The 12,964-nt window shown below is 44.8% G+C and overlaps 1 protein-coding gene across 1 annotated transcript in view; it reads left to right on the forward strand.

Annotated features, from left to right (window-relative positions):
* MCF2 (MCF.2 cell line derived transforming sequence) overlaps positions 1 to 7,463 on the forward strand; it is a 43,162-nt gene extending 35,699 nt beyond the window's left edge. The window contains exons 22-29 of the mRNA XM_010572449.1: positions 789 to 881; positions 1,845 to 1,923; positions 2,418 to 2,481; positions 2,964 to 3,070; positions 3,152 to 3,264; positions 3,545 to 3,657; positions 5,174 to 5,274; positions 7,417 to 7,463. Coding sequence (XP_010570751.1) covers positions 789 to 881; positions 1,845 to 1,923; positions 2,418 to 2,481; positions 2,964 to 3,070; positions 3,152 to 3,264; positions 3,545 to 3,657; positions 5,174 to 5,274; positions 7,417 to 7,463 — 717 coding nt within the window. The remainder of the gene's footprint in view (positions 1 to 788; positions 882 to 1,844; positions 1,924 to 2,417; positions 2,482 to 2,963; positions 3,071 to 3,151; positions 3,265 to 3,544; positions 3,658 to 5,173; positions 5,275 to 7,416) is intronic.
* Positions 7,464 to 12,964: the final 5,501 nt, after the last annotated feature.

Consider the following 12,964-nt stretch of genomic DNA (forward strand, 5'->3'; position numbering starts at 1 on the left):
GGCATGTTCAGCAGGTGGGTCAGAGGTCTCCTGTTGCTAAAGAGTTTCTTGATCTCTAATCGTAGTTTGAGCTACTGATTCAGTTGGGTCATGTTGTACAGATCCTGAATTATTCGGGCCTTAAGGTGTTTCCGTCCAACTTATCAAAGTGGTAACGGGTACCGAGGTCCAGCAGCATTCAGCCACATCTAGCTTGAAGTCTGCGTGCTTCCTGAAAGCCAGGTTTTTGGCAGCTCAGGCTGTATATCCAAAAATTAACCCTTCTTTTGGAAACCTTGGGATGACGTCTCAACTACAGGGGTGGTCAGGGACCAAAAGACGTTGAACTGAAGTTCCTAAAGGAGCTGAGGGCTTCACAAATGGGTTTTAAAGACCGCTGAAAGAATGAAACGCAGAACTCAGCGAGTAAATGAAGAGTCGTGTGGCAGAAATAATGTATGTAGAAAAATAATGTGCCATGCATTTATAAAGCTTCATATGCCTCATCTAAGAAATTTCATGCTGAAAGGGGTATGAGATGACTTTTCAGTTAGTTCCACTGATTCCCAAATGAAAAGTCCCATAAGGTCCATTGATTGGTTTCAAAAAGCTTTTGCAAATACAGCAAGCTGGCGGAAAGTCAGGGGGGATAAGTTAGATAATGACTTTCAGTTGCTACTGAAATTAAAGTTGATGAAATGTGTTAAATTGAGTGAAAACAGGTTTGTTTAACATGCTGCAAAATGTCTGGAATCATAGGGTAGAGGGAGAGATTTGTAGTATGTTTAATTTTTTTGGTTCTTTTGCAGATGAATGCAGTTGGAATAACTGAGAACGTGAAAGGAGATCATCGGAAATTTGAAATCTGGTATAGTGGGCGAGAAGAGGTCTATGTCGTGCAGGTTTGTAGCTTCAAAAATCTGGGTATTTGTGCATAACAGTGTTAAGGAAATGTCTCCCATTGATCTTTATGGGATCATCAGACATTTAACTTGCATTTCTTCTTCTTCTTTGCCCACGTCAGCATTCACAGTGCTGTCCCAGCGACGGGCCCTTGGTGTCCAGTCCAGAACTGTAGAAGTCATCTTAAAGTGGAGACAGAATTGCTCTTTGGAAATAGAGCCTTTTATTCCAGATGAAATCTCAAATAGACCAGTACTTGAAAAAAAAGATTTTACTGTGCTTAATAGCTTATGTGAATTGAGCTGGGAAATGGGCCTCATGCTTTAATGGACATGAGCCACATGTGCTCCTCTACAATTAGATGTCAGAACTGCTCCCAGAGCAAAGGCTTAACCTCCGTGGTGCTATTTCCAGTAGTCTTTTGACTCATCTACAAAATAGTAGCCCAATTGACCTGATTTCTTCCCGATTTTTTTTTTCCCTTTTGTAGCATTTTGAATAGAAATTTAGGAAGGTGAAATGTTTGCCAGGAAAACCTGTTGTGAAAATATTGTAGATTGATGGGTTTTTTAATTAGCTTTCTGCCTAGCTTTTTTTTCCTCCATGTTACAACACAGTAGCCAACTTAAATTCCTAAAGCAGATGTATGTAGCCAAGTATACATATATTCAAAGGGCAGATTTGGCCCTTTAGGTATTTTGTAAAAGAGATAAGATGCATACAAATGTGTGCTTTTGCCTGCACTCCTTGCATTGTAGTGATGGCTCCACAATTTCTACCGTGTTTTGCCTGGATGTAGTGGGGATCATCAATTTTAAAAGATCAAGAATGTTTAAAATGTAGTGGTGGCTTTGGATAAAAGGGGATTTCAGATAATTACAGCATAGAAAAGTAAGATTTTATTCATACATTGTAATGGATGATTCTTAATTCAAAATTCAGACAATTTTCTCTTCCTCCAGGCCCAAACAGTAGATCTGAAGATGGCATGGTTGAATGAAATAAGAAAAATTTTGTTCAAGCAGCAGGAGCTTATAAAAGGTACATATGACCAATTTCTCTGTGGCATTCACTCTGTTGCAGAGCGTTTCCTATTTTCATATTACTAATCTTCAAATCCAGTAATTCTCACCAGAGAATTGATTTTCAGAAGAAGCCTAGTAACAAAATACTGGAGCGAGGCCTTATGTTACAGGGAAATAACAAAACTTAGAGCGGTAAAGGCCAGGCGCTTATGTGAAAATGAATTTCGGAAGTACTTTTTTTTTTGTCATTACCTTGGGAATTATTTCACATTTGTTCAACAAGACACATAGCAGATGCCTAGTTTTAAGCATACTATAGTCTTCAGTGGCGTGCTCACTATTGGATTTGTGCTAACGTACCGTCTTACTCATAGGTCTGTTTTTCTCTAAACAAGAAATCATTAGGTTTGTACAAAAGGTCTAAATTTTAAAATAAGGAATGCTTCAAGTGCGACGGTTACTAATAAAAAAAAAAAAAGGATTTTAAGCTGGTGTTTGACCTCCCCGCAGTGGAGAAGCAGCAGCCCGGCTCATGCACCGACCAGCTCCCGCTCTCCTCCCAGCTGAGCGATGGGTGAGTCCAGGAGCCGGACTGGGGGCTCGCTCCAGTACCCCCCCGTCACTGGGCACCCAGTGCCTTCCGGCCGTATCGCGGCTCTGTGCTATTGTCCCAGCCCGTTTCGGTCCGAGAGCTGTGGGTAGGGGGTAGGAGGGGTGCGCTGCCCGTTCATCCGTGGGTGGTGGGTGGCAGTGGTCTGGGGGCAGCGTCTGTAAGGGGCACCCTCCAGCGCTCGCCTGGCAGCGCAGCCTGAGCTCCTCTGCAAATGGAGACAAGGATCAAATATGATGATCAAATTCAGGGAAAGACATACTGCAGCACCTTTATTTCCCCTCCCCAAAAAATTAAAACAAGGCATTGAAGTCCTTAACCGTTATGGAAACGTACCTTAAGAAGTGCCATTATTATGTCTGACTCTGTTTTACAAAACCTCGTGGAGTTCGTGTTCATTCATAAAGTAAAACTAAGATTGATTTTTTTTTTTTTTTATCATTCAGAAAGCAGCAGAGAGCCTCCATAAGCTCAGAAGAGAATGACTCAGAGCGCACCAGCCCAGTGATGCTGGACAGTGGGCTCCTGTCCCCCCAAAACAAGCCCCACAGAAGTACGGACCCTTCCCCTTCCTTTGGGGCACGCTCTGCGGGTGCTGGGGTAACCCCAACCTGAGCTGCACGCTGTCTTGCAGGCTGGCCGGGAATGTCACAGTCCCTGGAAATCTGCGAGGGGCTGGAGGAATGGTCGGGTAACCAGTACCTCTCCAATTGCTCAGACACCGAGGAGGAGGACGGGAACCAGCTGGTTAGTGCAGAGATGCAATAGTCCCGAAGCTCGGGGTGCTGCCGTTTTTGGTCATCTTGCTTTATTTGCTTCACTGGGTAACGGATGTATCTTGTCCATGTCTCTCAGATTTTCCATATCTCAATTTGGGGAATGAGGAGATGTCTCAGCCACAGTTTCTTGAAATAATTTTAATTAAGGTTGCTGATAGGGCTCTGTCACGTTCCCTGCGGCAGTCAGAAATAACAGCTGTATGATATGAAATGCAGCTAAATAAGATAATTTTTTCTTATTACCGCAGTCTCCAGGAAAATACAAAGCCCTTGCAGACTGCAAGAGGAGAGGATCAGAGGACCTGCTGGTGAAAAATGGGGATGAAATTCAGCTTTTGCATGAAGATGGTGAGGGACAGTGGTAGGTATTTTAGGATTATTTTGCCTTATCTCTCAGAGCCCGCAAGGCAGTCCCGTGCAACCTTGCTTGCCTGGTGATACACTCGTTGTAGCTTCTGATTAAATTTTAGACTATTCCAGAAAGCTGGAGAATTCATTCCCTTGCCAAGACTAGAGGCCATACGCGCTGGCATGGCCTGGGAAAACATGTCAGGACTTCCCTTGCCGTGGGTGTCGGGACGAGCTGTGTTTCACCAACATCTTCACAACCCCTCTTCCCATGCTCTTCCCACTTCAGGTCATGCTGCAGGTGAGAGCTCTTTGCCCACCCCAGCTCAGCTGTTGGCTTTGTTCCTCTGGGCTTATTAACAGCAATATTCTGTAATTGCAAGACATTTTCCTCCCTCAAACAGCTGTACAAGTGTTAACTGGTTAATGGCTGCGGACCATCTTTCTGTTGTATCTAAAGCTGTGGCTGGCAAGATAACACTTCATAGCTGGTTCTCTCCTTGTGGCTGGGAGCATTGCCTGGGAAAATCACCATACCCAGCCTCCTGTCCATTGAACCATTAGTCTCCTTGTCTCAGAGGGCAGCGTGCCCTCTTCTGATTTTTGCAGCAATTTGGCTGAGATTGGCTGTCTCTCCTTTCCAGGTTGATTTCTGACTAGCTCTCGTCAGCCAGCCCAGGGTCTCAGTAGGAGGGAGCGCAGCACGCTGATGCCTTGTTTGGGATGTGGGAAGGGTGATATTAGCAGGAACCTGAATCAGATTTGTGCAGGCACTAGCCTGTAAATGCACAGACACAAATGCCCCATGGAGGATTCCTGGCTGGCATCTACAGGCCTTGCACTTCAAGGGAGAATAGAATAGAATAGAAAAGAATATTTCAGTTGGAAGGGATCTACAATGATCATCTAGTCTAACTGCATTTTGCAAAATTCACTTTGTTGTTAGCAAAAGCAAGACGTAAAGCATCTCAGTTTTGCTGAATGCTCACCACCTCTCATGGTGCTTTCGACCAGTGCCAGGCAAAGATTTCTCACACCAAGCTTTTTTGTTAGCACAAATTTCACCGCATGAGTGAGACAGAGGGATGTCATTTATGAGCATGAGTATTTCCAGCTGCCTAAATCTTGGCTTGAATTTACTTATAGTACCCTGACTAAATTAATCCTACCAGTCTAGCTCAATAGCAGAGAAGTGAGGAAAGTAATTGCCCTTGGCTCCATCAGTAGTCAATGGAGGAAAACTGGCATCTCCGGAGGTCTCACACAGGGTAACTTGTGCTCTGGAGAGTCCTGTTCCTCTCCATTGACTAGAGAGGGGCCCAAGGCAGTTGTGTTCCCAATGTAGGCTTTTTAATTAGGTTCCTAGATTTAGGTGGGAAGGATACTTTAAATGCATACCCAGCTCCTGTTAAAATGCTTCCCTGGTTTGAACAAATTGTTGGTTGCACCGACAACTGTGTAGAGTGTGCCCGTATCAAACTGCTCCTGGGTTGATTTGTTCCTTTTACTAATGCCATTGTCGTTCAAAGGTTGGTGAAAAACCTAAACAGAAGAAAAGAAGGCTGGATTCCTGTCCACAGTCTGCAGATAGTAGTTGGTGACTGCAGATTTCGGAATGCCAAAGTCGCAGGTATCATATAGCACGCCTAGCAGAAATGTTTCGTAACTCCAATCAGGTCTTTTAAGCCATTTGCATTACGCTTGATGTACTAAATCTGGCTGCATATGCCTCTGCAGAAAAAAAAGAAAGCAGCTACTCCAAAAAGCCCGCAAAAGTAGTAAATTAAGCTTTTTTTTGTTTGTTAACACCTTAAGACATTTCTGTGACTTTAGGCACTAGTAAATTAAAACCAAGCATTTAAAAACATAGATTTCTTTGCAAGAGCACTGGGTAGAAGATCGGGGAGAAGAGACGGAGTCTGACCAGGGATTCCCGTGACTGTTTTGCCTACTCGCTGCTGTAGCTCAAACCCCATGTGAATAGGAGGTACCTAGGCAAAAATCTCCTCCTGCTGCAAAAGACATCGTGGCCTGACCCCCAGCACTCTCAAGGCAATACTTCATTTCTGCAGCCTCACTCTTGCCCTCGTTGCTGCCTGCTTGTTAATCCATCATTAGAATAAAGTTTACAAACAGGTTACCAGGTTTCGACAGAAGGCTTCTAGCCTCAAAAGTAATATTTCTCATTTTCTAGCCGTAAATGTACATAGAAATAGATAGGGAAGCATAGCAGATGACACAAGAAAATGCCTTAAGAGCAGCCTGTCGCCCTTGCCGTGTACACAGCTTCACCACTCCATGTGTTGCCTCATCACCATGCTGTCCACTGGAAATGGGAGACCAGGGTTTGTGATGGGAGCAGCTCAGGAAACCCACATAGGTTTAGCCCGTTAAAAAAAAATAATAAAAAATACAGCAGTTAATGACCATACAAAACAAATTTTGCGAGTAGATTTCTTTTTAAATACTTCCTTTTTGTCAAAATCGATTGTTTTGATGAATATGAAGGAAGCCTTCTGACAGGCTTAAAATTCTAGTCAGTTCTTGATTGTTTTCCCGTATGTTTCAGTGAAATCCTTTCTGTACAGGAAGGTATTTTTTTATCCCCTTTGTTGCAGGGCAGTCAGATTTCACAGGCTGGAGGTTTTCTGACTTCACGTAAGGGGTAGCTCGCAGTGGGCTAGCAGCACAGCGGAGAGGACTCCCCTTGGTGTGCTCCCACCTGGAGCACCGTGTGTTGTCTTCTCAGCAATCAACCATATCTCGCTGGGTCCTGGACCACAGCCTGCGCAGGAGGGTTCTCCAGCCATAGATGCATCTTGAAAATAGGGTGCTGGCAAACTCTGAACACGGGTTTGCTTTGTCAGTGGTCATATCCCCCAAAGCCTAGAGACTCCAGCCTGGTTTACAAAGTTGCTGAGTACAAACTAAGGAGAATTTCACAAGGCAAAACCGCAGAAAGTGGTCTCGTGCTACTGCCCAGACGCTCTGCAGTCGTGTTGGCAGGGTCTAGTCGCAGCACTGAGGCTCTGTTTTCCCTGTTCAGATTAATTCTGTTCTCTTTCGCTATCGTGTATGCAGTCTCTAGGCATGATTCTAATTTTACATGCACTCCAGGCAATACTGTAGGATGCTGTAGGATGTTTTCTTGCTATTTCCTAGAGCTATTCCTAGAGCTTTTCAGTGACGTGTCCTTATAGCCATAATGTACTTGCACTCTGAAAACTGATTTTCAAACAGTACCTTTGCATTTAGCAATCCCTTTTCATCTGTGGACTGGTCATTTTATACTGCAGGTGACTTAGTACCACTGACTGCTTGGGGATGCAGTTTGGGTTGGGTTTTTTTCTGCTTTTTCAGAAGATGGAGCTCTTGCTCCAATATAGCAGAGGGATAATTAGGCAGCCAAGCTTGTAGAGCAAAGTAGGGGCAGGAGGGAGCACCGTAACCCTCACATGTTATTAGCTGCTTGTGCTGAAATGCTGTTTTGCATGTAAGCAGGGTAAACTTGATTAACATGTTGTGGGGTCCCCAAGGGCTTAGAGCGTGCTGGAGTCACTTCAGAGCTGGGGCAGAGCCAGTCCTGGCCCTTCAGCGCGGGTAGTGCCTCTGTTGTTGCTCAGCTCCAGGTCCCCACAAGAAATAAAAATATATCTCCAATTACAGATTTTCCTAACCAGAACTCATGCAAACTTGGGATTTGGGTTTTTTCAGTGCAAAGCCTTTAGCTGAATAGATGAAATGGTTCCCTTACCTTAACATTTTTTCCTAGATTTATACTGTGGCCCTAACAAAAACCTCCCACCACGGGATGGCTGATACCTGCACACTTACAAGCTGTTCCTCTCCCCTCCTGCTAATTATTCCAGTGCTGGGCCAGTACAAAACATAATGAAGTTATGGGAAGGGAACTTCTTGCTGCCCATTTGAAGTTATCAGATATATATTCAGTCAATGCCCTTACTGTTGCCAGCTTTGCAAATCCACCATCCTCCTGCACCCGGCCTGCCGAGGGACAACCTATGTGCAAAGCTGAACTTGCACCACCCAAACTAATCCACAGATGATTCTTCTTCCTTTCCTCATGTGGTTGCATAAGTAATTTTCCTTACAGATGAGTCATTACTACTGGCAATGCCATGTAACTGTTGATAAAACAAGTGTTTTGGTCCAAATCTTCTTTTGCAAAGGGGTGTGGGGGGGAAACTTTATTAAACTTTTTGCAAATCTTGGCCAGGGTATAAGCCAGGAGGCTTTTTGGGAGGAAGATGGCTGGCTTGGAGGTCATTTTGAAAGCCAGTTTTCCCTCTGGTGTGCCTCTAGCTATAATTTCCAAGATTAGTCCTTGCTGCTTTCTTCTGAATAGATTTATTCTGTCTCCTGTGCAAATCCATGGTGGATTTTTTTTATGTGTGTGCCGCAGGAATAGTTTTGTATCGCAGGTGATAACACGCAGATGTCAAAATGGGCGAGATTTGGAGAGAGCTCTGCTCAGAGAAAGCAATATTCAGAAAATAGCTACTGCTGAGATTGACCCATGTGTTGCTAGTTTAAGCTGCCTTGCTAACGTGGTCAGGCATTGCCTGGTCAACTAGCTTGACTTTTATATGAATTAACAAGGAGATGCAAGATTATCTCCTCATTTCCCTTGTGCGAGACGCACATCTCGGGGAAGGTGAGGGCTGCAGCGTTACAATCCCAGCTCCCCTTCCACAGTGGGGCAGGAGACAAAAACATTTCTGCAAGTCCCCTGGTTGCTAGCGTGCCAAAGATCCTGAGTTACAGCACTGACAGCGTCTGTGTCGTGAAGGAAAAGGCGTCTCGCCTCTCAGCTGCGCTGCAGCACCCACTTCAAGGCAAACGGAGAGCGGGGATGGCAGAAATGAGGTCGCTGCCGTAACCCAAAGCAGATGCGTGACTTGTTTTCACTTCAGTGACACTGTGCTTGTGGCCAGCAGCACCGCAGCCTCCCCTCTTGTCGGGGTTAAGCTCCGTCCCCGCTCTTCTTTTCTCTCAGCAGTGGTAAACAGATGCAAGCGAGAGGAAACGTGTTGTCTGCTCCCGAATTTTCACATCAGAGCAAAATGGGGCCAAAGCATTTTCAGCTTTTTTCACCTGACCTTTAAAAGCTGGGCAGAGAGAAGGGCGAGTGTCCCATTTCCACTCGCTGTGTGGAGGTTGCGTGAGACCGATTTCTTTTAGAGGGAGCATGAAATAGAGTAACCTGAATAAAAATAGGGATTCAAATGAAAAATGGAAGCAGTGATAAATGCCTTTACTTATTACATATATAAAAGAAGTATTGCTGCAACTTTCCAGTTCTTTCAAACAGCAGACAAGTTACATGGCAGAACTGGCCTTGAGCCCAAAGGCAAGGAGCATCCCGAGCAGGCATGGAAGGATGCTCTGTGCCAAGGCACCCGCTTGGTTTAAGGAGGACGCAGGCTCCTGTTCTACGTGCCAGACCCTCTCCTAGTTTGTTTTAACACCCCACCTGCCCAATTATCTCTTCCAAGCCTTAAGGGGATCCCCTGTGTGTGTGCTCTTCATGCTGAGCAAAGGTTTTCCCCCTTGGTGGTGCCCGAAGGACCGAGCTTGCGTGTCCTCTGTTCCTGCTGGCCAGGGCAGTGGGGATCGTCCTCTCGACGGCGGTGAGCTTGGGGCAACCCTTGACGTGGCTGCCTAGCCCACGTGGTTTGAATCTGCCTGATAAGAGTCTTGTACGTGGCTGAACTCTTGAGCTCTTGCAGGCTGGCCTAAGCATGTTGGCTGAAATGCGCGAGTTTTGTCTAAGTTCTGTTTAAAATGCCACTTGCAGTTTTGCAGATGCAGCACAGCTGTTTGCACTATTACTCATGCACTTTAATGATTGCAGCCGCAGGCTTTTGTATTTATGCAGGGTCCATTAAAGGTAATGTTGATTTCTTTTTGGCCTTTGAAACGTAAAGCAGGGTCTCCTCGTCCAACCTGCGAAGCCAGTCAGCTTCCCAGAACAGCTCTTTTGTAACGCTATAGAAAACCATTTTGAGCCTGACAAAATAAGGAGCCTAGAGAAGACAGCAGCTGGCTGCGCTGTGATAATCAAGTGATAGATGATGGAAATGAGTCAGACCCTGTGGTCCTGCCTTACACAAGGCTCCCGCTGAAGCTAGTGGGAATTCGGCTTTTAGGGAGAACCGCAGGAGTGCACTTATTTTTTTTATGTTATACAAATGTTACATGATTACAGGGAACAATGTATTTCTTGGAATAAGATGCTTTAATATTAACATCATTCTTCATTACTTTATAGATGCTGCCCTGTGTAACACGAGAAAGTTTAGTTCCCCTTGAATTAAGGGTGAACTAGCAGCATCCTATTTTCGATGCTCTTTGGAAGCTTTCAACTAAGTGTTACAGAGAAATAGCACAATAGTTGGAGTTGTCCTGTACTATTCATCACATTCACAGACCTCCACAGCTTCATCTGCACTGAACGGGACTGGGGTCCTAAGCAGCTTCTCATAGTCATAAAGGAAGCCATTCTCTGCTCTTTCTTTTTTTTCTCCTATGGAAAGTACAGTATTTTATTATTTTTACCTGCTGTTTTTCCATGACATCCATCACGTTTCATCAGAGAAGTACACTACAGTTTCCTGACACTTTGTTTAGATGCTTGAAAGTTCCTCTACAGGTTGAAGGCTTTACCTACTTACTAGCTGACAACTGTTGAAGTTGATTGCAAATAAAAGAGTTGAGTTTTGGTAAACCAAAAAAAAACCAACAAAAAACCCCAACCAAACCAAAAACCAAACGAAGCTGTATGTCCTGCTTAATTGATTTTATGGATGGGTTTTTCTTAAATATCTACTTCAGCTATGTGAATGTAATGTTCTGTAAGAGCATCATCTGGCTGACTCACATGCGAAGATGCAATAATGCTAAAGATCTTCTTTTTGCACTTAGGGTCTGACTCCAGCCCATTGCAGTCAGTCCCATTGATTTCAGTGAGGTTTGGATCAGGTCAAACTGACAACTCAGGGTTGTCGCCAATCACTTAGGGTCCCAAAGCGTCCCAAGGCTGAAACCTGTATCTAGCAAGTGTTGAAGTTTACATTAAATGTATGTACTTTTGGAACACGTGCCATAAATCAAAGTTAAATGTCCATGTTTGCACTAAGGATCTTCTTGTGATAAGACTGTACTTTTCAGCATCTTTAACAATAATGTATCTCTTGAATTTTTGAGAAAGAAAAAGGAATATTGAACACTCATAATTTAATTTTGTGTTTCTTTGTCTAGTTTTGCTTTTGTAGAACATAGGTACAGGTGGTTTAACTTTTAAGCAGATGTGTGCAAAGAGCATCTGACTGTGTTAAGAGCAGGGTTAATAGTATGCATGTGGTAGTGAATTTGCTCTGTCCCGTCAAAATGAAACGTTTTATACCATGGACTAAAGGGGGACCTTTATGATCTGACTTTGATTTGTGAACCATAGATTCTTAGACACAGTATGAAGTTGTTAAGTTAAAACAATACTGGGGTATTTTTTGGGGTGACCATTTTTGTGCAGAGGAATTGTTGAACTATGTGATGGCTGTGATTGCCAGGGGATTCCCCACCAATACTGGTGGGCTTTTCTCCAGTTTGGGTGGCCAGTGTTGCAAATAACCCCCGTACACCCTCAAAAATGTGACCACCTGAATCTGAACTGAGCAACGCTGCAAGACCCAGAAAGAGCCCAGTGTTCTTCAGCCGCTCGCAATCATAGCAGAGAGGGTTTAAGTCACAGAAGGTTATTTCTATCTATCATCTACTTTAAAATTGGTCACAATGCACTTGCTAGGTGGAAAAGTAGGAGTCTCTTAAGTTACTGTCGGGGCCATTTATAGTGGTAACAATTGTGGTTAACAGTACACATTTTGAGGTACAACTGTAAATATTTGTCTCAAACATAGCACACATTGCATATTAAGTGGTTTTAATCTTTTTTGTCTTCCATAGTTTTAAAACTAAGCTTTTATTAATTTATGAGGTTGATAGGTTCTGCAAATCTGAATGTACAGTCTGAGATTTTTAACATTTGAAACTTTGCACATGACATGGTATGTTACCTTAAGTATGCTGTTGAACTAGGCTCTTCATGTATATGTATAAATTACAGTAGAGAGTTTTCTCTGACTGCAAGTTTAAATGAACTATATTGTATATGTACCTGTAAAAAAATGTGTTAAATCTATATTTAAAGATTAAAAACTTGTTAAATAAATTCATATGAGAATATGCAACTCTGTCCAAAGACACCTCTGCTGTAGATGTAGAGAAAACAAAATAATTCTCACAGTGTTGGTTTTATTTAATTTCTTTGGAACAAATACAACCTTCTTGCTTGCCTTTTGATTTTAAAATAAGCAGTGGCAGACGATCCGATGAGCTTCTTGCTGGATGTAGTGGCGATGAAATTGGGAGAGGCACCTTAGCACTCATACCGACATCTGCAAGAGCAGCTACTGAAATCCTGCCCTGGCTCGGGGTGTCTCCATCACCAGCCTCTCCTGCATCCCAGCGCTGGGCAGCGCTGCCAGGAGGGACCTCTGGGCTTGGGACCGCAGGACCACCGTGCTCACGGGTGGGTGCACGGGGACTGTGTGGGCATCAGCCTTTTTTGCAGGTGCTGTAGGGGGAGAGGTGGTCTTGGGGGCACATCTCACCAGGTGGGAGGGAGGAGACCCCTTTCAGTGGGGTTCTGCCTCCGGGGACGTGCCGTGGTCCTGTGCGCGGTGCCCGCAGCGTGGTAAAGCCCACGCATGAGCTGCCCACACCAGGCATCACAGGGTGCGGGTCCCAAAAGCCACGCTCTTTCCCTGTGCACCCCTGGCGTTTGCCACAGAAGGAGATAATAGACAAACCAGCACTGATCAAAGGCAAGCGTCCCTTCTGCTGGGATTATTCCCTTCCCTTGAAGTTGGGAACCGAATTAAGCCCGCTGGAGGCAGCCCAGCACAGGAGCTCTGCCCAGCGTAGCCTTGCCCCGGGATGCTGCCAGCTCTTCCCTGTGCCTCGGTGCCAGCACCCACCCAGGGCACGGGGCAGGCACCCCCCAGCGAGGTTTCTCCCACCCGCTCAGACCAGACACTGGGGTGTCCCACCCTGTCTGCTCTCAGGGGACATCCCACAAACTCCTTTGGGGAGGGCAATGCTCTGTCTCCATCACCGCCAGCAGCACCCGTGGCTGCAGTCTAATTTAACACGATTAATACAGAGACCAGGACAAGTAACGAGCGCTAAGCAGTTCTCTTTGTGATCCTAACAAGGCTGCGCAGAGATCATTAGCATAAAGC

The sequence above is a fragment of the Haliaeetus leucocephalus genome, unplaced genomic scaffold (genome assembly GCF_000737465.1).
Source record: "Haliaeetus leucocephalus isolate CR32 unplaced genomic scaffold, Haliaeetus_leucocephalus-4.0 Scaffold340, whole genome shotgun sequence".
Taxonomy (NCBI): Eukaryota; Metazoa; Chordata; class Aves; order Accipitriformes; family Accipitridae; genus Haliaeetus; species Haliaeetus leucocephalus.